At 46.4% G+C, this 26577-nt stretch overlaps 1 protein-coding gene across 1 annotated transcript in view; it reads right to left on the reverse strand.

The window, feature by feature from the left end:
- The window catches only part of POLRMT (RNA polymerase mitochondrial), a 64312-nt gene that overhangs the window by 22883 nt on the left and 14852 nt on the right, over positions 1-26577 (reverse strand). Inside the window, exons 3-14 of the mRNA XM_040417515.1 lie at positions 23470-24041; positions 23055-23185; positions 21285-21468; positions 14590-14739; positions 11296-11463; positions 8324-8494; positions 7961-8200; positions 5885-6670; positions 5679-5801; positions 4025-4147; positions 3755-3934; positions 3587-3673 (exon numbers count right to left, since the gene is read on the reverse strand). Of these exons, the coding sequence (XP_040273449.1) occupies positions 3587-3673; positions 3755-3934; positions 4025-4147; positions 5679-5801; positions 5885-6670; positions 7961-8200; positions 8324-8494; positions 11296-11463; positions 14590-14739; positions 21285-21468; positions 23055-23185; positions 23470-24041 (2915 nt within the window). The remainder of the gene's footprint in view (positions 1-3586; positions 3674-3754; positions 3935-4024; positions 4148-5678; positions 5802-5884; positions 6671-7960; positions 8201-8323; positions 8495-11295; positions 11464-14589; positions 14740-21284; positions 21469-23054; positions 23186-23469; positions 24042-26577) is intronic.

The raw sequence follows: 26577 nt of genomic DNA on the forward strand, positions 1-26577 counted from the left end.
ATAAAAGCTGACAGCCAATGCATTACAATACAGGTTGTATTGTAATGCATTGCAGAGGGGATCAGGCCCCAGAAATTGAAGTCCCAGAGTGGGACAAAAATATAAAGTTTAAAAAAAAAAGTTTAAAAAAAATCCCAAAATAAAACACATAAAATTGTAAAAAAAAAAAAAAAGACAACCAGACATATTGGGTATTGCTGGGTCCGTAATGACCGGCTCTACAAAAATATCACATGATCCACACCTGAACGCCATCGAAAAAATAAAAACTGTGCTAAAACAATATTTTTTTTTGTCACCTTACATCACAAAAAGTGCAACACCAAGCGATCAAAAAGGCTTATGCCCCCAAATTAGTACCAATCAAACCGTCACCTCATCCCGCAAAAAATAAAAGCCCCTACGTAAAACAATCTCTCAGAATATGGAGACACTAAAACATGATTTTTTTTGTTTCAAAAATGCTGTTATTGTGTAAAACTTAAATAAATAAAAAAAAGTATACATATTAGGTATCGCCGTGTCCGTAAGAACATGCTGGATAAAAATATCACGTGACTTAACCCCTCAGGTGAACACTGTAAACATTTTTTTTATAAAAACTGTCACCTTACATCACAAAAAGTGTAATACCAAGCGATCAAAAAGTCATATGCACTCTAAAATAGTACAAATCAAACCATCATCTGATACTGAAAAAATTAGACCCTACATAAGACAGTTACCCAAAAAAACTAACAAAAAAACTATGGCTTTCAAATTATGGAGACACTAAAAAAATCTTTTTTTTCAAAAATGCTTTATTATGTAAAACTGAAACAAACCAAAAAAAGTTGTCATATTTGGTATTTTCGCGTCCGTAACAACCGGCTCTATAAAAATAGCACATGGTCTAACCTGTCAGATGAACATTGTAAATACCAAAAAATAAAAACGGTGTTACCTTGCCTCATGAAAAGTGTAATATAGAGCAACCAAAAATCATATGTACCCTAAAATAGTACCAACAAAACTGCCACCTTATCCCGTAGTTTCCAAAATGGGGTCATTTTTTGGGAGTTTCTACTCTATGGTGCATCAGGGGGTCTTCAAATGTGACATCCCATTGAAATCTGCCTTCCAAAAACCATATGGTGTTCCTTTCCTTCTGCGCCATGCCGTGTGCCCGTACAGCAGTTTACGACCACATATGGGGTGTTTCTGTAAACTACAGAATCAGGGTAATTTTGAGTTTTGTTTGGCTGTTAACCCGTGCTTTGTTAAAGGAAAAAAAATTATTAAAATGGAAAATATGCCCAAAAAGTTAAATTCTGAAACTTCATCTACATTTTCCATTAATTCTTCTGAAACACCTAAAGGGTTAACAAAGTTTGTAAAATCAGTTTTGAATACCCCGAGGGGTGTAGTTTCTAAAATTGGGCCATTTATAGGTGGTTTCTATTATGTAAGCCCCACAAAGTGACTTCAGACCTGAACTGGTCCTTAAAAATTGGGTTTTGGAAATTTTCTTAAAAATTTTAAGATTTGCTTCTAAACATATAAGACTTCTAACGTCCCAAAAAAAGAAAATGTAATTTACAAAATGATCCAAACATGAAGTAGACATATGGAAAATGTAAAGTAATAACTATTTTAGGAGGTATCACCATCTGTTTTAAAAGCAGAGAAATTAAATTTAAAAAATTGCAAATTTTTCAAAAGGTTTTGATAAATTTGGTATTTTTTATAAATCAAAATGAAATATTTTGACTCAAATTTAAGTAAAAGCGTTTTAAAGTTAGCACCACAAGTGACACAGGTCAGATTTGCAAATAATGGCCTGGTCCTTAAGGTAAAAAATGGCTGGGTCCTGAAGGAGTTTAAAGGGCTTCTGTCAGCCCACTAAACCGTTTTTTTTTTTTTTGCTTAATAATAACCCCTACACTGCGATTTATCCATACATAAGTAAAATAATAATTTTGGTTCAGTAGAATTTGCTAAAACCCTATTTTTATAATATGTAAATTACCTTGCTACCAGCAAGTAGGGCGGCTACTTGCTGGTAGCAGCCGCATCCTCCGATGGTAATGACGCCCCCTCTGCTTGTTGATTGACAGGGCCAGCGGACGGGATCTTTCTCCGCTGGCCCTGCCTGTTTTCATTCAATATCTGGTGCCTGCGCCGCTCACTCGGCCGCTTCATCCTCAATGCGCCTGCGCCGGGTGTAGATGTGACGTCATCGGCGCAGGCGCATTGAGGATGAAGCGGCCACCTCTCAGTGCGCCTGCGCTGATTGAAGATAGGTACGGCCGCGGCGCAGGCGCCAGATATTGAATGAAAACAGGCAGGGCCAGCGGAGAAAGATCCCGTCCGCTGGCCCTGTCAATCAACAAGCAGAGGGGGCGTCATTACCATCGGAGGATGCGGCTGCTACCAGCAAGTAGCCGCCCTACTTGCTGGTAGCAAGGTAATTTACATATTATAAAAATAGGGTTTTAGCAAATTCTACTGAACCAAAATTATTATTTTACTTATGTATGGATAAATCGCAGTGTAGGGGTTATTATTAAGCAAAAAAAAAAAAAAAAAACGGTTTAGTGGGCTGACAGAAGCCCTTTAAGAGATTTCCAATGTTTTAGAAAAATTGTCTTCTGGCAAATATATGGATAATAAAGCACGTCACTGAGCCTCTGAATCCGTCTAAGGAGCCAATATATGGGAAAGCCCCTACCAACCATACACTTGCTAACAGTGGGGGAGAGCAGGCCTCACTCATTTGTGAGGACTGCCCTCCCACCACTGTGCCACACACTGGTGCCCTATAAACTTGTCACCCCCCACAATAATAACAATCAGATCTCACTAATGAAATCCAGATTTTACTAATGAAATCCAGATCTCAGTCCCACAGCAATAACATGCTGGACCCCCATCCCCTCCCCCCCCCAAAGTAGACAGAAAGTTGGCTCATCATCCCACCGGCAATTACATGCAGGCTCATCATCCTCCCCCACTCCAAAATGGTCACACTGCTCATCCCTCCATCTCCCCAAGCTCAGCATCCTCCCCCCACCCCCAAACTAGTCACAGTGCCCATTCCTTCATCTCACTAACCTCAACATCCCACCCCACCCCCAAACTGGTCATAGCACTCGTTTCTCCATCTCCCTGAGCTCACCATCCTCCCTACTACCCCCAAACTGGTGACAGTGCTCGTTCCCCCATCCTCCCAACCCCCAGTTAATTCACATACCGTTCTTAATCAATGGCAGTTCTGAGGAGGAGCAGCGCAGCAGCAGTGAGGTAGGCAAGCCGCCAGTAGCGTTGCAGAGTCCCACTCTCTGCTATCGCTCCTCTTTGGAGGCCAGGACGGGCAGCGTGAGGGGCAGGCCTAGCAGATACATTGTGTGTGAAGGTTTTTTTCATTAAAAAGGTACAGTGCAGCGCCGGAGCAGCTAACAAATCGAGACAAGACTGAAAAGTCTTGCCGTCATTTGGCAACAGAACATGGTCTGCGTGATACCTCTGGGCATGCGTGCCACAGGTTGCAGACCTCTGTCCTAAGGAGACTTGAAACTTGTTTGATTGACTTGGAAGGTTATGTTACCTGAATGGATCTGGTGCCAGAAAACATTTCTTTTAGGCTGCTGAACACTAGTTGGACAAGATAATGGGAGGCCTCCCAGACATATTCCTAGTGGGGAGCAGAAATCAGGATTCAGTCATATAATCTTTTTATACACTTGTCCCACTCTGTCAGTGACCTCACACAAACCTGTGGGAAAGAGTCCGAATCGCGTAGTCGTTTTTCAATCTGAAGCCTCCCTCCATATCGAGTCACGCCATACACCACAGTCATTACTGTCTGCTTTACAACTTTACGTCCAATGAAACCTTCAAGAACCTGAGCAATTTTAATGCCTTTATTGGCATCAATTTTACGGAATTCCTCAACCTGTTAACGAAAGTCAGAAATGGTGAAATAAACTACGTCCTGCAATGTTATACATAGCAAGCACATCACAACATTTAACTGGTATATTACCTGTTGAGCAACCCCACTATACACATCCTGAGGAGTTTCACTGGGCATAAGGTTTACAGATCTGGCTCCAATTTCATCCCTTCCAAGAGCAGCATAATGCTGGAGGCCATTACATGATCCATCCTGTAGAAAACATATATTAAATTCACAACCATGCTGTCTTCAAAGAAACTCAAAGACATTTAAAAATGAGGCAGAAAGCAGGAGATGTACTAAAATAACAAAATATCCCTGGAAAACCCCCACTGCTCTAGCCGCTCTCTGTTGCTCTTCTGCAGCGAAGTTACGATCACTTGCATGTGACCACTGGGCCATCAATATCATCACTGTAGGACAACACCAAAGACCGGTGAGGAGCAGCGGGGCAATAATATTCATTCAGTTTTTTTACCACATTCCCCATTTTCAAACGTCCTAGACAATCCCTTTAAGAGTTGTCCCATCTTGCCGTTTCCTCCCGGAGTTATGGAAGCAGCAGAGCTTGTTCTGCCGTGCAGTTTGCATAGCTCCCATTTACTACAATGGGAGTTACGGAAACAGTGGAGAGCCTGCCCACTCAGCTGGTACCTGAGGCCGGCGCTTAGTCCCATCCCGCCATGGAAGATGGGACAACCCCTTTAATTAGGGAAGAAACTAAGATAAAGACAAATAAAAGATGTGACTCATCATAAATTTTGGAACAAATGCTTGAAGTGTCATTTAGCTTAAAGCAACCTACTTAACCCCTTAACGAATCAAGCTGGCAAGGCCTTTAAACAAGTCATTTTTTTCCACTCTTTCTTTGTCACAGTCTAGGAGCCTTTTTATTTTAATTTCTCAGATGAGCTAGCTTTATGAGTTTTTTTTTTTTTGCGGGATAAATAGTGTTTTTCAATGGCAACGTTTTGAGGTACACATAACATTTATTTTGTTTGGGAGGAACCAGTGTGGTAACAATTACATGTTAAAGGTATTATGTGGGCTACAAATGCACTAATTCCAAATACTTATAACAATTTTTACATTTTAGGACTTTTGAACAATAAAAACTTTTTATGGGGAAAAAATAAATCTCTATTTCCAGCAGTGAATGGATAGGTGGTCGTGCATGTGCAGTGCGTTCTCGATTCTCCTCTATGGGACTTCCGAAAATAGCTGAGCATGCTGACTTGGCTATTTTCGGAACTCCCAAAGCAGCACGGTATGTAGCACACGCTATGCATGCACGGTGCACACTCCTTCCCTTCAGGGGCCCTGTTCTGGAGATAGATGCGGGACTCAGCTCTGGGACTCACTCTTATCCGACATTGATAGCATGTCCTAGCAAAATGCCATCAATGTCTGAGATCGGTATAACCCTTTAAGGCCAAGCACCTACTCTATGCAAGAGCAATAAGTCTACTGTATGTTAATCAATATCGTGCCACATTGTACCCTAGATCATTAACTGTTTAACGTTACTTGAATGCCAGACATGCAATATCGAAGCTATTTGGCCGTCAAACATAAAATAAGTTACGATGCAAGATTTTCCAGACCATGACAAATTCTTGAAGGCAGAGTAAGGTTTTTTGCAAATCTGCCATCCACTTACGCTGCCCAGTCCCCCCATGTCTCTTAAATACCAATGGCTATAAGATGACCTTTACTCTAAAACCATAGCGGTCAACCTCACCTGGTGAACAGGAAAATATGAGATGTATTTAGCAGGATCTGGAGAGCGGGATGCATTTGCAACTTCCATGCAACATGCCAATGTCTGCCAAGGCTCATCTGCTTCCATCCACCATTTCCTACCCTGAGGGAAAAAATAAGAAAATTAAAACTATTGCTAACAAAAAAGTAGATGACAGAAAGCTAATTTTCTAAAACCAAGCTCACAGTCAAAGGTCTATCAGCAGAGTCCAGTATTTCAGCCATGATTTCATCTGCATACTGCTTCCTATCTTGGAGAGAGCTTTTCTTCTTTAGCCCAGTAAGGTTGACGAGATGAGTCTTCAACCAATCCAGACCATTTGGACCAAGTGGTCGGCCTTCAGCAAACAGCAGCAAAGCACGTGTCACATCACTCCCTAAATGGTTAAAATATGGAGGGCAAGGATAGGTGCGGCCACGGAAGTCCATGTTGTGAGGGAACCAAAATATCTGATCCCTCAGGTGATTGGCAATAGACAGTTTATACAGAGAGTCCATTCGCAGGCTAAACATTTCAGCGGCTTTCTTCCTGCACCTTGCCTGCTCCTTCTGAAACGACAACTTGTCCCACGAGCTCAGTGCCTCTAGTTTTTGCACTGGAAGTGCAGGCGCTTCCGAGAGAGGCGGAGGAATGTCCAGCTTGTCACTGCCTTTGTCATTGAAGATGGACACAATTATATCAAGAACGGGTTGGTTAATCCGCCACGCACATAGGCCAAGCTGGTTAAGAGAATCTATCACTGGAAACAGGTGCCCTGGGGTGCTTTTTTCCAAGAGCAATTGATGCTGTACTGCCCCGCTACTGCATCGCATAAGCTTGGCAGGAGAAAGCAGGTAGGCTCCAAAGTGGGGAGAAGTCCAAGGCAATGGAGGGCATCGCATTGGCATAACAGATGTTTCAAAAGTCAGAAGTGTCTCACCTGCATCCAACAATATTTGGCTGTATATTGGGTGTGGTTTGATGAGGCCAATCTGTGAACAGCGACATACGGGTACATCAGAGGTAAGTAAGATAACACAGGAAACTATAGACAATCAGTCAGAGAATATAAGGTGATTCCTCTGGACCAGGGCCCGTTCAATGCATGCTATTTTTATTACCCCTACCAGCTTAGTAATATTACGATGCCTTATACATGAAAACATGCATGGTACACAACGCTAGCTGCCAAATTATCTTTTTTGTATTAAACACACAAACATGGTACAAACATCACCCATAGTGCATGTCAAAGCCCTCATTTCGTTGAAGTCTATGCTTCTGCCCTATGTTATCAGCAGCATTCACGGCACACAAATTGCAGGAGGTGGATGAGGTATGAACATATGACGGTTCGAGGTAAGTCTGCTTTCTTCCTTTGAAACGTCACAGATAGCATGTGGTCATGCTTCATCCACCTCCTAAAGACTCTACTGTGAACACTACTATTAACAGAGCTGAAGCGTAGACTTCAATGAAATTAGGACTTTGACTCACACCATGGGTGATGTGTGTTTAAAGGCTATGTACACCTTCTGAGGCAATTCTTTTTAATGATTGCATGTTGCTCATTTTTGGCTAAAAATCTTTTTTTCAATTGGCATTTATTAAAAATATTGAGCTGTTCTGTCACAAAGAGTTAACCGTTTTTCTAGCTGTGTGACTGGTACTTTTATTTTCACTTTGTGTGGGTCATCTAATAAACCTTATGTCTGAACTACTAAGAGGTCTTTAACACTTATTTAAGCCACATTCTTATCAGTAAGATAAGAACTGACCTATAATGAGTGTTTATAAGGTCAGAGAGTAGAGATAAGGAGCCCGTCAGCTCCTGGTCTGACAGAAAATCCACAGGCTGCTACTAGAGCATGTCAGCTCTGTACAGAAAATAGGACGCCATATTTTTTAATATAGACCAATTAAAAAAAATATTTAGCTCAAAATGAGTACAATGTAATAATAAAAAAAAATTGCCCCAAAAGGTGTACATAGCCTTTAATACAAAAATAAGATAATGTGGCAGCTAACATGTTGCACCTTGCATGTATTCATTTATATAATGGAATAGTGCTTTGAGAGAGCAGTGGCACTCGTAAAGACGTGGCGCTGTATTGTCTGCCATTACATCTTATAGTTTCTGACATTTAAGATATCTGTTTGCTTGTTAGATATGAGAATACTGAGTGGGGAATTGGTAAGATATATTACATAATTTGAACACTTTCTATATTTAGTGTGAAATATGACAAACCCCAACACGACACATAGTAAAACACACATACCTGCCGTGTGCTGCGGAAAGAATACATGTGGTACAGCACTGGTATGAGTTTTTGTTCACTCCGAGGACTGAACATGTTATTTTTCAGTTTGATTGTTTGCACCATTAACTCTACCAGATGTGTTCCCAACTGCACCAGAAGAGAGCGAGTCCACAGGGAGTGTACACGGGGAGAACATGAGCCTCCAAATGTTTCATGTTCCAAATTCTCCCACAATTCCCTTGGAAGAAGGCAAGAGATCTGCATGTAAAAACACAGGGATGAAATAAACTTAAAAACGTGTTCCTTATGAACAGAAGAACAGTATATCTGTGAGTAGCACACAACTTGCCATATGTAGTCATCAGATCATATAAAACGTACCTGTCCCTCTTTGGATAACAACTGGCTGTAGTTCTTATACAAATAACGAATTCTGTCCATGTGACATCCTTGCAACTGTTGGCGGATTGAAAACCTGTTGTAGATTTTCATTCCAAGCTCTTGAGACAGCAACAAGAATGATTCTCCTGTCGGCGGAATCTTGGACAAGGTCTAAAGAGAAGCAAACAGTGAATATCAAAGGGGTTCTCTGGGAATGATTTAAAATGGCTGCCAGTAACCTGTCCTGGAATGTGAAGAGGACTGATTGCCTCCACTTGCAGAGCTGCCTAGGGGATGAGGCCTCTCTACACACTACACTGCTCTACAATAGATGGTAATGTCCTCCTGCCCACAATATGCCATCATGGCTGAGCAGCCTGACAGGAAAACCCAAAAATATCTAGAATATGCAAGTGCCTGCCCCCTCAGCTATGTAAGTGGAGGCAACCGGGCCTGTTCACATTCTACGACAGGTTGCTTTGATTAGACTTTTATTGAGGCCTTGTACAATTATACGTAATCTGGGATCCAAGTACTATGGCTCCCACAAGTTCAATTGAAGAGGACCTATCGCCACAAAATGCAATGTAATGTGCAAGCACCACATTATAGAACAGGGGATGCTGAGTAGATTGATATGTATTTATGTGGGAAAAGATTCAGTAAAACTTGGAATTGATACATTTCTATTTTTGCTTTTTTTGACTTCCTATGAAAACCGGTACAGGGAGGAGGGGTTATCGGTGACTGACGGCTATCTTTTATGTACACTTATACACACAATGCTATCAACAACTGATAATACCTCAGGTCTGTACCGATAGCTCTTCACAGGAGGAGATAGAACTGTAGAAATGACAGGTTTTCCTGAATCTTTTCCCACAACAATGTATATCTCTATCTACTCAGCAACTCCTACTCTATATATGGCGCTTTCAGACTGCATAGCATTAGGTGGTGACAGGTCCGCTATAAAACACGTTGTCCACAGGATAGGCGATACGTATCTCATCGGTGAAGGTCCACTGTTTATGAGAATGGGGGTCTTGGATGATGCAACGTTCACATGTGTAAACTGACGCTCCATTCAACTCTATGGGACAGCCAAAGTGATGCCAAATACAGTCCTAATGGAGTGGCAGCATGCATGAGTGACCATGAGTCCTTTCACTCGAGGGACTCAGGGAGCCCGGGTCACCATGATTCTGAACTATTATCTGGAGCAATACATAAGGAGTCCAGATCACTATTTTATATTTTCCTACTGCCTGCACTGAAATACACAGTCAGGACTGCTGCACATGCTAACATAATGGAGAGGACTCATGTGCACATGCACAGCAGTCCTGACAAAGTATTTCAACGCAGCTCTGAGCAATGACAGCCGGGGAATGGGGAGCAGTACTACTCATGTATTACTACAGATACTAGTCCAAAATCTGGGTGACATCCCTTCAATAAAAGTGGGGGTCCAGGTGGTCATACCAATGAGATACTTATCGTGTGGTTGGGTGGAAAGTTGTTATGGGGGGACAAGCAAATTAATTTCTCAGTGATTCATACTCCTGTATTAATAATAAATAAATAAAAATAAAAAACATTGCACCAAATTTCATATGTAATTCACTCCAGTTATCTGGTATTTCTGCAAAGCCAAAACCTTGCCTTTTTCACACTGTGTGTCGACTAAGAGCTCAAGCACATAGCAATACAGAGTGCACAAAGATATACTGCACATGTCACTGTAGGGTGTCTCAACAAACCACATTCTGTCCAGGGAGAAATATCCATGCATGCCGTATCTATCCATGCATGCCGTATCTATCCATGCATGTCGTATCTATCCATGCATGTCGTATCTATCCATGCATGTCGTATCTATCCATGCATGTCGTATCCATCCATGCATGTCGTATCTATCCATGCATGCCGTATCCATCCATCAATGCCGTATCCATCCATGCATGTCGTATCCATCCATGCATGTCGCATCCATCCATGCATGTCGCATCTATCCATGCATGTCGCATCTATCCATGCATGTCGCATCTATCCATGCATGTCGCATCTATCCATGCATGTCGCATCCATCCATGCATGTCGTATCCATCCATGCATGTCGTATCCATCCATGCATGTCGTATCCATCCATGCATGTCGTATCCATCCATGCATGTCGTATCCATCCATGCATGTCGTATCCATCCATGCATGTCGTATCCATCCATGCATGTCGTATCCATCCATGCATGTCGTATCTATCCATGCATGTCGTATCCATCCATGCATGTCGTATCTATCCATCAATGCCGTATCCATGCATGTCGTATCCATCCATGCATGTCGTATCCATCCATGCATGTCGTATCTATCCATGCATGTCGTATCTATCCATGCATGTCGTATCCATCCATGCATGTCGTATCTATCCATGCATGCCGTATCTATCCATGCATGTCGTATCTATCCATGCATGTCGTATCTATCCATGCATGTCGTATCTATCCATGCATGTCGTATCCATCCATGCATGTCGTATCTATCCATGCATGCCGTATCCATCCATCAATGCCGTATCCATCCATGCATGTCGTATCCATCCATGCATGTCGCATCCATCCATGCATGTCGCATCTATCCATGCATGTCGCATCTATCCATGCATGTCGCATCTATCCATGCATGTCGTATCCATCCATGCATGTCGTATCCATCCATGCATGTCGTATCCATCCATGCATGTCGTATCCATCCATGCATGTCGTATCCATCCATGCATGTCGTATCCATCCATGCATGTCGTATCCATCCATGCATGTCGTATCCATCCATGCATGTCGTATCCATCCATGCATGTCGTATCCATCCATGCATGTCGTATCCATCCATGCATGTCGTATCTATCCATGCATGTCGTATCCATCCATGCATGTCGTATCTATCCATGTCGTATCTATCTAATCTTTACTAACCTGTAACATAATGTCTACATAATGTTGCTCATCCAGCAGACACAGGTAGGGGTATAGGTTTATTCTGCGTGAACTCCTGCTGAGTTTTGCCAGGTGATTCTTTGAGTCCTGGAAAGCATGGAGCAGGTCCTTCTGCCATCCAGTTCGCAGGCCATCCAGCACTTTCCTCTGAAAAGAGAAAAGATCATTATAACTGTCTGTGAATCTGCAAATTCTGATCAGAAGAAACATTCTGGGGAGAGACATCTAAATAGAGTTGTCACGATACCAAAATCTTGATTCGATTTGGATACTATAAAAAAGTATTGCGATACTCGATACCATACAAAAAAAATAAAACACCAAAAAAGCCGCGTACATTCCGCATTTTATGGAACGTCCGGCCCATAATAGAACAGTCCGTTCCTATTTATTTGGGTAAGGGGGGAGACAAGGTGACAAAAAAAAATGGTGAATCACACGTTTTTTATTTTGTTTTTCTGTTACCGCATTCACCACATAGGAGCCATTTTTTTTATATTTTAATAGTTCAAACTTTTTCGGGCATGGCGATATGTATGTTTATTTTTTATATATTTTATATGCAAAATTGGGAAAGGAGGCGATTTAACCCTTTTAGTCCCGGATTATTTTTTTGCGTTTTTGTTTTGCGCTCCCTGCCTTCCCAGAGCCATAACTTTTTTATTTTTCTGTTCACATGGCTATATGAGGGCTTGATTTCTGCGGGACAAGTTGTACTTTTGAATGCCATTATTTAATATTGCATATGATGTAGTGGGAAGTGGGAAAAAAATTCCAAATGGGGTGAAATTGCAAAAAAAAATGCAATTCCACCACAGTTTTACGGGTTTTTTATTTCCGACGTTCAAAAAAACTGACCGGTTACTTTTATTCTACAGGCCAGTACGAATCCGGAAATACCTTATATGTATAGTTTTTCTTGCGTTTTGATAGTGATGAAAAAAAATCAGTTTTGTTTTTTTATCGCCATATTTTGACCCCTATAACTTTTTTGTAATTATGTTTACGGAGCTGTATGGGGGCTCATTTTTTGCGGGGCGTTCTGAACTTTTCATTGATACCATTCTGGGGTGTGTATGACTTTTTGATCACTTTTTATTTTTTGTAGAAAATGAAGCGACCAAAAACGGCGAATCGGCCATTTGGACGCTTTTTTCCATTTTGCTGTTTGCCGTATGGTGAATATATTTTTATACTATGGGCGTTTTCGCACATCGCGACACCCATGATGTGTATTGTTTTAATTATTTTAGTTCTTTTATTTTTATTTTGGGAAAGGGGGGGTGATTTACATTTTAATGTTTTTTTTTTATTTTTAAAAACTTTTTTTAAACACTTTTTATAGTTTTCATAGGGAACTATAACAATCATCTGACTGCTATTATCATAGACACCAATGCACTTGCATTGGAGTCTATGATGATTTCACTACTTTCCTATGGAGCCCTATTACAGACGAGGGCTCCATAGGAAATACTATGCAGCAGCCTCCTGTCATTCACAAAGACAGGGGCTGCTGCACACATGCACCGGCTCCTTCAATTGCCACACGCGGGAGCCGGAGCATAACCGGAAGCACGCGTTTTTGTTTTCCAGTGCGCTCAGATGCCGTGGTCAGCGTTGTATCGTTAAATAGTAAGACCCGGTATCGTATCGATCCGGGTCTAAAAGTATCTACAACAATATTCTAGAATTAAGATACGTAGTGCCATAATAATGTCTTAGATATATATCATACACGGGCATCAGTCGCCATAGGGTTCCATCATACAATATGTATCCATTTAATGTAATAATTTTTTTGCTGGACTCCTCAGGACAGAAAACTGTAGTGTACTACACTTCTGCATCCTTTATTAAAAGTCGGATAAAAATGTGATGTCAACACAGCCTTAGGGATCATGCACAAGATCACATTTATTGTCCGCATCCGATCTGCATCTTTTTTGTCGGTTGGATGTGGACCTATTCACTTCATCGAAGACGCAAAAGATGAGGACAGCACACATATGTCCGTTTCATGGCATCCGCAAAAATAATCTGCAAAAAGAACATGTCCTATTCTTGTCCTCATTACGGGCCGGACGCTCCATTCCGCAAAATGCAGAACACATACGGCCAGTATCCACGTTTTGTGGATCTGCAATTTGCGGACTGCAAAATCGGCTACGGTCGTGTAGGAGCTCTTAACTGGTTTATGGAACTGGGGGAAGATGAGCTGTTGGCATGCACCCCCGGTGGACAACAGAATCGAATAAAAGCCAACCTACTTTTGCTTTTCAACATCAGGCAAAAAGTAAGGGTCTATAAGTGCTACATATCTAAAGATATGCAGATAAAAAGGGAAGAATTCAGTCTTTTATCAACAGTACCTTCTGGAATCACACCCCTGTATGCATCCTGCTTACCATGTAGTTATGGTACATGCAACGTTTTAGGTGGCATAATTATACAGCTGCTATAAAAATGGAGCAGTCACTCGTGCTGCTACATGGCAATTTCACATAGGTTTAATCAGTGTGAGAAATACACTTCATGTGTTAGAGGTATTTCCATCCTGAATGCTGTTCCTATGGACCCATGGCATTATAATGACTTATAATGCTGTGTGTTTCGGCCTGCAGCAGCATTATGTTAGTACAAGTCAATAGAGCAGAGATCAGGCAGGAGCACACAGCATTAGAAATCATAATAATGCCACGAGTCCATGTCATAGGAGCAGCATTGAGGATGGGAAGTACCTCCGACACACAGAATATTTCTCCCAATGAATACGTTTGTGTGAATTTGGCCAAAATCAGAAATGGGTTGGCCACACATAGATGCCCGTAGCGCAGAGCTAGATTTATATGACACCATGCTGGCTGCCACTAGAGGGAGCTTGCTGCATGCTCTGATATCATACTCCCTCTAGTGGTGACTGCAGAGGATTTTCAGCTCCATTACTGAAAACAATGCTCCAGCTTCTATAAATATATATTACAAAATTAATCTGTGCAGATTTTTAGAACAAATTTGATATTTTTTTAAAAAGTACGCTTTGCATCACATTTATCAAGTGTTTTAGACAAGTTTTGCAACTCCATAGACAAAGGAGTGCGGCTTAAAGGAGAAGGGTGATTGTTTACCAAGAAGGGGGATGACTTAAGATGTACCAACGTGTGTCAAAAACTGCACACACTGCCACTTCCCTGGTCCTCTATGAAAAGATCAGGGGTCTTGAAGTGTTACGACACTATGTATAGGAGGGTCATGCAGGTTGGGTTATCTCACCGCTTTTACTCTCTCCTCATTGACTGGTTTACTGGCCTCCACAGAGTTTATAGTCACTGTTTCACAGCTCTCAGTTTTCAGCTGCTCTTCAAATCTTTCCTGCAAATCAGACACTGTGAACCCCATTTTTGGGTAGGAAGTTGGTGGTTCCTGGAGAAAGTAACACATGCATTCAGACCTTCTGAGAGACATAAGTGGGATTTCTATATTGTCGTGTAGGCAAACTTATTAAAGTGGTATTCATAGCAAATGCCATAAACATCTGATAGATGCCGGTCCCACCTCTAGATCCCGCACCTATCCCCAGAACCAGGGTCCCATCTGACCTTTTAGGAAAAAGCGTGCTCAGCAATTCTCATGACCTCCACAGAAGTGGACAGAAAGACCCATGGGCATGCTTGGCCATCTCTACTTTCATTTTCGACTTGAATGCAGCAAGCTCACCAGGCATGTCAAGGGAAGGGAGACGGGTGGGGCCCACATTTATCAGACTAAGGCCGAGTTCACGCAAACGTGTGTGACCCGTGCCTGTGCTGCGGCCCGCAAATAGCGGGCCGCAATGCACGATCGCTGGCCGGCACTCCGTAGTGCTTCCGAGGGGTCCCGTCCCATGCGGCCGTTCCGCGATTCCGGATTTGCGGACCCATTGAAGTGAATACGGCCACAGATCACACACGTTCGTGTGAACTTAGCCTAAGGTGGAAAAGGAGACTTTTGTATTACTTACCAGTAAAGTCTCTTTCTCGCTCTTCCTTGGGGGACACAGGAAACCATGGGTATAGCTCTGCTCCCTAGGAGGCGTGACACTAAGCGAAAGCTGTAAGCCCCTCCTCCATCAGCTATACCCTTCAGCCTGGAGAAGAGACTGCCAGTTGCGTGTCCAAGTAGTGAAAGATAACCACCAACCGGAAAAAGAACTGTCGAGCCCCAACGGGGGCAACCAAGCCGGAACCACAACTGTAACCCAATGAAGGGCGGGTGCTGTGTCCCCCAAGGAAGAGCGAGAAAGAGACTTTACTGGTAAGTAATACAAAAGTCTCCTTTTCTCGCCCATATTCCTTGGGGGACACAGGAAACCATGGGACGTTCCAGAGCAGTCCCAGAAGGGAGGGACCAGAACAAACTCAACCAACACCAGAGGCATCAATCAACTGCCGCCTGCAACACCAGACGGCCTAAAGCAGCGTCAGCCGACGCATGAGTATGCACCCTGTAGAACTTGGTGAAGGTGTGCAAGGAGGACCAAGTGGCCGCCTTGCAAATCTGCTCCGAAGAAGCCCGATTTCTCTGAGCCCAGGAAGCCCCGACCGCTCTAGTGGAGTGAGCGGTAACACCAAGGGGAGGAACCCTGCCCTTGGCGAGATAAGCCTCAGTAACAGCCATCTTGACAAAACGAGCGATAGCAACTTTGGATGCCGCCATCCCTCTGCGCGACCCTTCCGGGACCACAAAGAGCGAGTCAGTATGCCTGAAAGAGCTGGTTACTTCCAGGTAAATCTTGAGCGCCCTGACAACGTCCAGGCGATGAAGCTTCCTCTCCCGCGGATGGGAAGGGGAAGGACACAAAGAGGGGAGAACGATGTCCTCGTTCAGATGAAAGGCGGAGACCACCTTAGGAAGGAAGGAAGGGACCGGACGAAGAACCACCTTGTCCTGGTGGAACACTAGGAAAGGTTCCAGACAGGAGAGTGCAGCCAATTCGGACACCCTCCGAAGAGAGGTGATGGCTACAAGGAAAATAACCTTGCAGGACAGAAGTCGCAAGGAAACCGTCCGCAGAGGCTCGAAAGGAGAAGCCTGGAGCGCTGAGAGAACCAGGTTCAGGTCCCAGGGCGGTACCGGAGGGCGATACGGGGGAACCGCGTGAGCCACGCCCTGAAGGAAGGTCTTGACAGGGCCAAGGGGGGCCAGTGGGCGCTGAAACAAAATGGACAGCGCAGATACCTGACCCTTCAAAGAACTAAGGCCTAGACCTTGGGCCAGTCCGCTCTGCAGGAAGGACAAAACGGTGGGGAGAGAAAAGCGGAGCGGAGGAATCCCCAGCTCGGCACAGAACCCCAAAAAAGTCCTCCAGGTCCTATAATAGATCCTAGAAGAGGACGGCTTACGGGCGCGGATCATGGTGCGGACGACGTCCGCAGAAAAGCCCCTACGTGTCAGGACGGTGGTCTCAACAACCACGCCGTCAAACGTAGGGACCCTAAACGCGGGTGGAAGATCGGTCCCTGAGAGAGAGATCTTCCCTGGCGGGCAGTGGCCAGGGCGCGTCTGCCAGGAGCAGCATGAGGTCGGCATACCAAGACCGGCGGGGCCAGTCCGGAGCGACCAGAATCACCGAGACGCCTTCCGCCGCGATCTTCCGAAGGACCTTGGGCAGGAGAGGGATGGGAGGGAATATGTATGGGCGCGCGAAGCCTCGCCAAGGAAGAACGAGGGCGTCGGCTCCGCAAGCTCCCGGATCCCTGGCCCTGGACAGATAGGCGGGGACCTTGTGATTGAATTTTGAGGCCATGAGGTCCACGTCCGGAATGCCCCAACGAAGGCAAATGGCCTCGAATACCTCCGGGTGAAGAGACCACTCGCCGGGGTCGACGGTGGTGCGACTGAGGAAGTCCGCCGCCCAATTGTCCACCCCTGGAATAAAAATTGCAGATAGGGCCGGGACGTGGGCTTCCGCCCAACGGAGAATGCTGGTGACCTCTCGCATCGCTGCGAGTGCCCCCCTGGTGGTTTATGTACGCCACGGCCGTGGCGTTGTCTGATTGTACACGAACTGGATGACCCTTCAGCAGATGAGTCCAGTGTCGTAGAGACAGAAGGGCCGCTCTCAGTTCCAGGACATTGATCGAGAGTTTGGACTCCGATGGAGACCAAATGCCCTGGACGGATCGGGGAGGAAACACGCCTCCCCAGCCCGAGAGACTGGCATCGGTTGTAACCACCAACCAGTTGAGTGGCAGAAAGGACCTGCCCAGAAGAGGGGACTGTAACCACCAGCGGAGAGATGACCGCACCGGAGGCGAAAGATGGAAGGGATGATCCAGAGACTGCGGCGATTTGTCCCAGGAGGAGAGGATCGCCCGTTGGAGAGGGCGGGAGTGAAACTGCGCAAATGGGATCGCCTCGAAGCAGGCAACCATCTGCCCCAATACCCGCATGCAGAAGCGGAAGGACGGTCGACGGTGGAGAAGGAGACCCCGAACCGCCCCACGGAGGATCAGACGTTTTTCCGAGGGAAGACGTACCTCCGCCGCTCCCGTGTCTAAAAGCATTCCCAGGAAGACGAGTTGTCTGGAGGGGGGAAGAGAGGACTTGGGGAAGTTGATGACCCAACCGAACCTCGCCAGAGTCTCTAGAGTGAGATCCACGCTGGCAACCGCTTGAGAAAGGGACGGAGCCTTGATGAGGATATCGTCCAAGTACGGTAGCAGAAAAACACCCCTGGAACGGAGTAAGGCTAAAACCGGGGCCAGGACCTTGGTGAACACCCGGGGGGCTGTTGCCAGTCCAAAGGGAAGGGCGACAAATTGGAAGTGGAGGTCCCCCACGGCGAATCGAAGGAAGCGATGGTGACACTGGGCTACCGGAACATGGAGGTAGGCATCCTGTATATCGATGGAAGACATGAAATCTCCCTGCTCCAGGGAAGCCACCGCGGAGCGGAGGGACTCCATCCGAAACCGTCGAAGGAGGAGAAAACGGTTGAGCTTTTTGAGGTCCAAAATGGGCCGCACCGAACCTCCCTTCTTGGGAACTACAAAGAGGTTCGAGTAGAACCCTTGGAATCTTTCCTCTAGAGGAACGGGGGTAATCACCCCCCTGTCCAGTAAGGCTTGAACGGCCGCGGAGAACGCAGCCGCGTCTTTCGGGTCTCGCGTGGGGCGGGAGCGAAAGAACCGATCCGGAGGGAAGGATGCAAATTTGATTTTGTATCCGGAGGACACAATTTCGAGGGCCCAGGCGTCGGAGACGTGAGCCATCCAGACGTCCTTGAAAAGGAGGAGCCGGCCCCCCACCCGGGTGGGTGGGGGCGCGCCTTCAGGCAGAGGACTGTTTTGCTGCGGGTGTGCGGGCAGCCTGCGGCTTGCGCCAGGAGGGCTGCGCCCGAAAAAACGGCTTCCTACGCTTGTCCTGGGGAGGAGCCGAAGCGGCAGCTGTGGTGGGAGCCCCAGAGGCCCTGCGGGAGGACCGAAAACGAGACGCACCAGGGCGTCCGCGGGGGGCGCCCCTGGCTTGGGGTTGAGGAAGATGGGTGCTTTTACCACCCGTGGCCTCTGAAATAAGTTCGTCTAAGCGGACCCCGAAAAGGCGGGAACCCGCAAACGGTAGCCCCGCCAAGGAACGTTTGGAGGCAGCGTCCGCTTTCCAGACCTTCAGCCAGAGCTCCCTCCTGACGGCAACTGCCAGGGCGGAGGAGCGTGCAATAAGGGCTCCCGCATCAAGGGAGGCCTCACAGACAAAATTCCCGGCCCGAATAATAAGCTGGGCCAAGGAACGTAGGTCCTGGATGGGGATGTCCGAGTCCAACTCCTGTTCCAGCTGCGTACCCCAAGCAGAGATTGCTTTCCCTGCCCAAGCAGAGGCAAAAACCGGTCTGAGGGCAGAACCGGAGGCAGCAAAAATGCCCTTGGACAGGGTCTCCATGCGACGGTCCTCCGCTGACTGAAGAGAGGACCCGTCGGGAACAGGGATGGCCGTGTTCTTTGACAGCCGGGCCACAGGGGGGTCCACCTTGGGTGGGGAAGACCAGGTGGCCACGACATCGGCTGGAAAAGGATAGCAAATGTCCAGCTTCTTTGGGTTGACAAAACGGGCGTCCGGGCGAGCCCAAGCCTTAGACACCACGGAGGAGAAATCAGAGTGGATTGGAAAGACTTTTGAGGCCTGCCTGGGTCTGATAAAGGAGACGCTAGCTGCGTCCGAGCTAGGGGGGTCATCCTGCACCTTAAAGGTGTCACGTATATCAGAGATGAGTTGACCCATCGCTGAGGCTAGCTTGGACGGCAGGGCCGAGTCCATTTCCAAATCTGAAGCCGCCAATTCACCTTCAGAGAGCGAATCCTTTGGAGAGGAGAGGCTCGTCTGGGTGCGCACGCGTGGCGGGGAGAGGGAGGCATCCGAGGAGGAGGCTCGCTCTACTCTAATACGCTTCTGAGAGTGCCTAGCTCGGGAGGGGTCACTAGGAGAGGGTGAACCCGCTGCAGCGGCAGAAGCAGTGGACCCGGAGGGCGCGACAGTCAGAGTGGCGTCCTGCGGGGTAGGTGGCCTGTCTATTAGGCGGCCCACGACATGAGTGAGGCTTTCCACGGCCTGGGACAGGGATCTAGCCCAGTCAGGCGGGTCAGAGGAAGCAGGGAGCGACACAGCGGGCGACTGAGGCTGCGGTGGAGCTCGGCATGCAGTACAGTGCGGATCAGACTGCCCCCGGGGAAAGGGTTCCCTACAAGCAGTACAGGCATGGTACCATGGCTTGGCGGCTGCAGAAGGGTCTGACATGGTGGAAAGCTGTTGCACTTAAAAGTGAGCAACAGTACTGTGGCACGGAGGGGGTTAAACAGTCCTACCAGACCCGGAGATACAAGCGGCAGCTGTAAGGGGAACAGACTGAGGAGGCTGTGGAGGAGAGGCAGCAGCACGGAGCTGAATGGCTTCAGGATCGCACGGCAGAGAGATGAACCCGGAAGTAGCGGAGCGCAGCAGCACGGAGCTGAATGTGTAAGGAAGCTCCGCCCCCCCTCTGCCGCGCTGAAGCCGAAGCAGAGCCGCGCGCGCGGCAAAATGATTTTAACCCCCAAGGATGTTGAAGTGCCGGCCATGACATGGCGCCGTTTATGCCAGGAAAACGGCTCCCACCGCGCCTAGATGTAGCAGACGGCTTGCATGTCTGAAGCCGTCCCTGTAAGGCAGTGTTCTAGGATTGCCCTCCAACTTAGCCCGGTAACGTCCCGATATTCCGTGGCGGGGGGCGGGGGGGGGGGGCGGCGGCAGGGCCGAGTTGTCCGGGATTGTAGCAGTGGCCATGTAACAGTGGCCATGTTGGTAGCAGCGGTGGGAGGGAGGAAGGGGAGGCTGGAGCAGCCACTCTCACCATACGCTGTCTTCGCCCTCAGTCCATCCAGCGGGGGTCGCCCCTTCAGCTCCTGGCACCGCGGTGGCAGGAAGCCGGGGGAGGGACTTGGCGTGCGGGCGACCCTGAGCTGGCGGGACGCAGGGGAGCGAGGCTGCCCTGGTCCACCTTGTCTTCTGTGGGGGAGGCGGCAGTGCGGAATTACCGGCACTGGCGCAACTCAACCCCGGGAGAAACAGAGGGGTCTAATGCGCCTCTGTTGTCCCTGTAGGTAGAAAAAAACCGAGTTAAAAACAATAAATACGTAAAAATAAAAATCATAGGATAACAACCCTGCATAAGCAGGGGGTGTCTTGCCTCCTTGGACACTAAGCAAAAACTGGCAGTCTCTTCTCCAGGCTGAAGGGTATAGCTGATGGAGGAGGGGCTTACAGCTTTCGCTTAGTGTCACGCCTCCTAGGGAGCAGAGCTATACCCATGGTTTCCTGTGTCCCCCAAGGAATATGGGCGAGAAATACCCCTTTAACGTCACCTCTGCCTTAACACAATCACAGAGGAACAAAGCGAACATGTCTGCAATCTCAATTTATATCTGTGACTTTCCCAAAAACTCTTGCCCCTTGCTTACATTGCTGTAGAAATTCTTCACCAGTGGTGAGCTGCATACAATCTGTACTTTAGAAGGAGGCTTGTATTCTGGTTTGACTCTTTGAATAGCTTTCAGAACCATATCCCTCTCATCGTCAACATAGGTCAGGCCCTGGAAGAGCGCATCAACAGACAAGCCATCTTCTTCCAACTGCTTCAAGCACCTATAAGGAAAGAAATGAGAGAAGATCCATCTTACATTCATCACAGCTCTCAATGATGCTGGACATTAAAAGAAGTCTGTCAGCACTTCGGTCTATGATAAACCGCTTAGAGCACTAGGTAGGGGCTGGGGAGAGCATTAGTGTGACTATGAAGTTTTATTCTGCCAAATTCTGTTTTCTAAAGTGCCCAAGGAGGTACTCTATGCTCTCTACATTCATCTCCTCCTCTTTACACAGCTGACAGTGACAGCTGTACTGGTCTCCCGGTTGGATGCTATAGCTGTCGCTCAGAGCACCGCTTCCTGGGCAGAAGCAGAATTTGGCTGAATAAAACTTCGTATTCTCACTACTCTTGGTGATAAAAGCTCCACAAAAGGTAAGTTTGTAGAACTTTCAGCTGTTTAGCACGGTCAAAACTACTGAAAGACTCCCTTTAAAGAAAATGTATAGTTTAAGGGCTTGTTCACACGAACGTCTTTTGCGTTCCGTATACAGGCCGTTTTCTGCGTTCCGCATACGGAACCATTCATTTCAATGGGTCCGCAAAAGATGCGGACAGCCCTCTGTTGCTCCGTTTTGTGGCTCCGCAAAAATTATGAGTCCTGTCCTATTCTTGTCCATTTTGTGGACAGGAATAGGGATTTCTATAATAGGCCTCCTGTTCCGTTCCGCAAATTGTGGAAGGCACACATCTGTGTTTTGTGGATCGGCAATTTGCGGACCGCAAAAAACGGCACGGTCGTGTGAACGAGCCCTAAGTCTGCTTTTAACGATATAAAGAAAAAAAAATAAGAATTAACTTATTCTTTGGCATTTCCCCCTTCATATCCCTAGCTGCTTTCAAAACTTTGATGGTTGCCCTTGGAAAAATGACAGCAGTGTAGCTCCACTCTGGTGGTGTCAGACAGCTTAGGTCTAACTGTGCAATGGTCACCACAGATCCCAGGTTGCACTACAACAAGGTAACAGACCTCCAGCAGAATTTCACATTCAGACAAAAATGCATTTACAAACCGTGAAGTGTTGAAATAGTTGTTTAAATGCATTTTTCCACCAAGCAGACTAAGCCAATAGCAGGCCGCGACGGGAGACTCCCTAGTATCGCGGGTGACACTAGGGAGGCTGGCCACTGTCACGATGGGGAGATGCAGCGGATCAGGAGCGACGAGGATGCCGGGGAGCAGGGTAAGTATAATCTATATGGGGGGCCCGGGCATTAGGGGGCATGTTTTATAGTTTGGATAACTTCTTTAAAGGACAGGTCATCAGTATATAAGCCCTGGGCAACCCAATCAATCCAGGACTTGTGGAATGTAGCATTTGCCTTAGAATAAAGCTACAAGGATGCTGCTGAATATTATTACAGCACATTTAGCAAACATACTATTGCAATAGCACATGTATAGACACTTTTCAAAATCCATTCTGAGTTAGCTATAATGCTATATAAAATGAATACATAATACCAAATTCAAATCCTTCAATTCCATTTGCCAAAAGTGCAAGCAACCATTAAGTAATAAACTTAGAAGTGAAAAAAAAATTATCTTTTATTATTATTAATTTTGGTATTTATTTTTTTTTACCTCTGAATGGCTTTTACATTGGACTCAGTGCGACCCATAGCCTCTAGTGCTGCAGCATAGGATCCCAAATTTGGCTTCAGGGAAGCTTCCTTTAACATTACAAATAAGCGGCCGATTTGAGCAAGTGAGGACTGTGGAGGAAGAAAAAAGATAAAAAAGATAAAAGCTCCTTTAACCCTCGGAGCTGTAATCATAATTCCCCACTAGTTACATTCTAGATCAGGGATCAGCAACCTTCGGCACTCCAGCTGCTGTGAAACTACAACTCCCAGCATGCAAACTTACTCAGCTGTTCTTGTAACTCCCACAGATGTGAAAGGAGGATTCTGGGAGTTGTAGTTTCAGAACAGCTGGAGTGCCGGAGGTTGCTGATCCCTGTTCTAGATGATCTTTTCATGCTCCTCTCGCTCCTTACCTCCTTGGCAAAGGCCTTCATTAGCAGGTTGTACATTGAGATGCTTAGCAATCCTCTCCTTGAGATATGCTGCTGATAGAATTGCAAACAGTTTTGGGCTGTGCTCAGTTCACCCAAGAATATGCAGGTCTCCAGGTAACAGTGAATGTTTTGCTGAATTCCTCCATATCGGTTTCCTTCCTTATCCTCCAGTAAAAGTTCCTTGCCCTGAGTCAAGGGCTTGTCTACAATCTCCATATCTTTGTCTTCTGGTATATGAGAAGATGTTGATGGATGCTTCTCCACACTTTTTTTTGGAAGCTTCTTGGTGCTCTTTGTTAGTGTCTCCTGACTCAGGTTGGCCTCTCGGTTAACTGAAGTCACGTTGGTACTCTTCACACCACTCAATGCTTTCTGCTTTTGATTTTTGGCAATCTGCTCATTTTTTAGCTTTTCCATCCAACGTTTAGGAGTCTGAACCGTTTTCTTACTTTCTTCCACCTTCCCCAACTCTTGGCCTGGATGTAGCTTCTTGTCTTCAGCATTATGTGAACTCTCATCTGCTTGCAGTTGTTGTACTCGAGTCTGCAGGACTTAATTTCAAATAAATATATACACATATAAGAAACATGTAGAAGCAGATAAAATATGTAGTAAGGAAAGGCTTATATTGAAGTGAATAGGCGTAGTCCAGGGGACGGCGCCATAGTTGCATCAGTATCATGTGTTTGCTGGAGATGATGGAAGAGGGATGGATGTCTCATCACTGTCCTCTGCTATACATGATGGTAAAGTAACTCTCACGTCTTCCCTTATCTCCACATCCCAGGTTAGTCACCGCTCTCTTATTACCTTACATCTAATACCTCCAATTCATCAATCATGTAGCACACTAGGTAATTGGGAACACTGAAACAGAGCATCAATCCATACCTCCCAGACTCCAGCCCCCATTACTGTAGCCTGCAGTGTACATAGTATTATAATAGTACGGAATACCACTCATAGGGAAGGTGTCTGCCATGTGAGAAACAGCGCAGCACCACCTACCAGACAGGCAGCGCAGGAGAACAAGGAAGGGAGTGGCAGTGAAAAAAAATCCTGATATAGGGTAAGAAATTAATTCACATTAACCCCTTAAGGACCTGCGCCGTACATGACTTAAGGAAGGTCCGACGGGTGCTGGGGCAGGATCGTGGGGGAATTGGGACACCATGGCTGCCCTTACCGGCAGGCATCCATGCCTGCTTTCCGCCCCCCCTGCAGCTCATCGCAGCAGCGGGTCGGGGGAAGGGGAGAATGGTCATGGGGAGGGGCCCCATCTGAGGGGTTAAATGCTGCGGATCGCAGCGCCCTGTCAGAGGCAGGGTGCCGGCAATGTGTTTCTGCTGCATTTGTAATGCATTAAACGTTAGTTATCATTGGTGGCGCAGTGGCCACAGCCCCATCCCCCTGCGCTCTCGTTGGAGGCAGCGGCAGCAGCAGCAGCACAGAGGGAGGGGGAAGAGACTGCTTCCTTCTTCCCTGTGCTGCTGAGAGCAGCGCAATTCATATTCTCTGATACTGGGCTGTGCAGTAGCACAGCCTAGTACTAATAAAAGACAAATCTCGGTATCGTATCGATACCGGGCTAAAAGTATCGATTGGGTATCGAAAGGTCGATACCCGAAACAACCCTACTGGCTGCCAAAGTTAGCTCCCTGCTGCTGTGTGCACAAAGTATTGAGCAGCAGGGACAGTGTGAGGTCCTATTCACCCTGATAGAGCTCTATCAGGGTGAATAGGACAAGGGTTCCAGCCCCTAAGGGGGCTAATAGAAAGTGTAAAAAAATAAATAAAATAACACCAAAATATTAAGTATAAATGAAAAAGAAAGATTTACAAAAAAAATTTTAAATCTAAACATTAACAATAAACATGTTCATTTTCAACAGATTTGTGTATTTATTTTTTTCTCAAAAATGAAAATGAACAGAATATCGGTATAAATTATCGGCTATTGGCCTGAAAGTTCACAGATTATCAGTATCGGCCCTAAAAAATCTATATCGGTCGATCCCTACTCCAGAAATACATCCAGGCCCCTCTTGAATTCCTTTATTGTACTCACCATCACCACCTCCTCAGGCAGAGAGTTCCATAGTCTCACTGCTCTTACCGTAAAGAATCCTTTTCTATGTTTGTGTATAAACCTTTCCTCCAAACGCAGAGGATGTCCCCTCGTCACAGTCCGAGCATTCTCATTTTATGTACCAAATTTTTATGTGGCACAGGATAAAATGCTTTGGGACTTCCGGTTCCGGCGCGCGCATGAGAGGCTGAAGAAGAAGAGAGCTCCGGTGCCTGATGCCCGCAAACTGAGCTAGATACCCCTCAAGAAAGCGAATTTTCTTCCACACTGACCCCCCGAACAGCTGCCAGAGATAGTGGATGGAGAAGTTCCTAAGAAAGGACGGCACAGCGAGTACGCCAGCGCGTCCTTTACAAGCTGATGAGAAACAGCCGCGAGGCAAGATGGCGGCTGTGGAGAAAGGACAGCGATTTACCCGGTCAGCAGCGCAGCCACCAGCCAAGCATACGGAGCCAGGGATTGAGGATGCAGAGGTTAGTTTAACCCCTGAGCAGGATATCACCATCTCCTGCTGTAATATGGCAATAGAAGTGGCGAAATTATTGGCACCTGACATTAAATCCACCCTGGAAGCCACAGTTTCGGCAGCGCTCCTCCAAATCCAAAAGGATGTTTCCCAGCATGCCTCCCAGATAGCAGAGCTGGAGCAGAGAATGTCTATGATGGAAGAGGAGATGGAGAAAACACAGGTGCAGGTCCGTGAGGTGCTGTCTAGTAATCGGGCACTTAAAGACAAGATGGAGGACCTGGAGAATCGATCGAGGAGAAGTAATCTTCGGATAGTGGGGCTGCCGGAAGATATCCCGCCATCACAGCTGCCACAGATTTTCGCCACGGAACTCCCTCAAGCTTTGGGACTGCAGGGCAAATACATAGTGGAGAGGGCCCATAGATTGGGGCCGGCTCGTCCCGCTGAGGAAGAAGGGGGCCGTTCCAGGCCGAGACCGGCCATAGCAAAATATTTAAATTACGCAGCCAAAGAAGAGATTCTAAAGAAA

This window comes from Bufo bufo, chromosome 2 (assembly GCF_905171765.1).
Source record: "Bufo bufo chromosome 2, aBufBuf1.1, whole genome shotgun sequence".
Taxonomy (NCBI): Eukaryota; Metazoa; Chordata; class Amphibia; order Anura; family Bufonidae; genus Bufo; species Bufo bufo.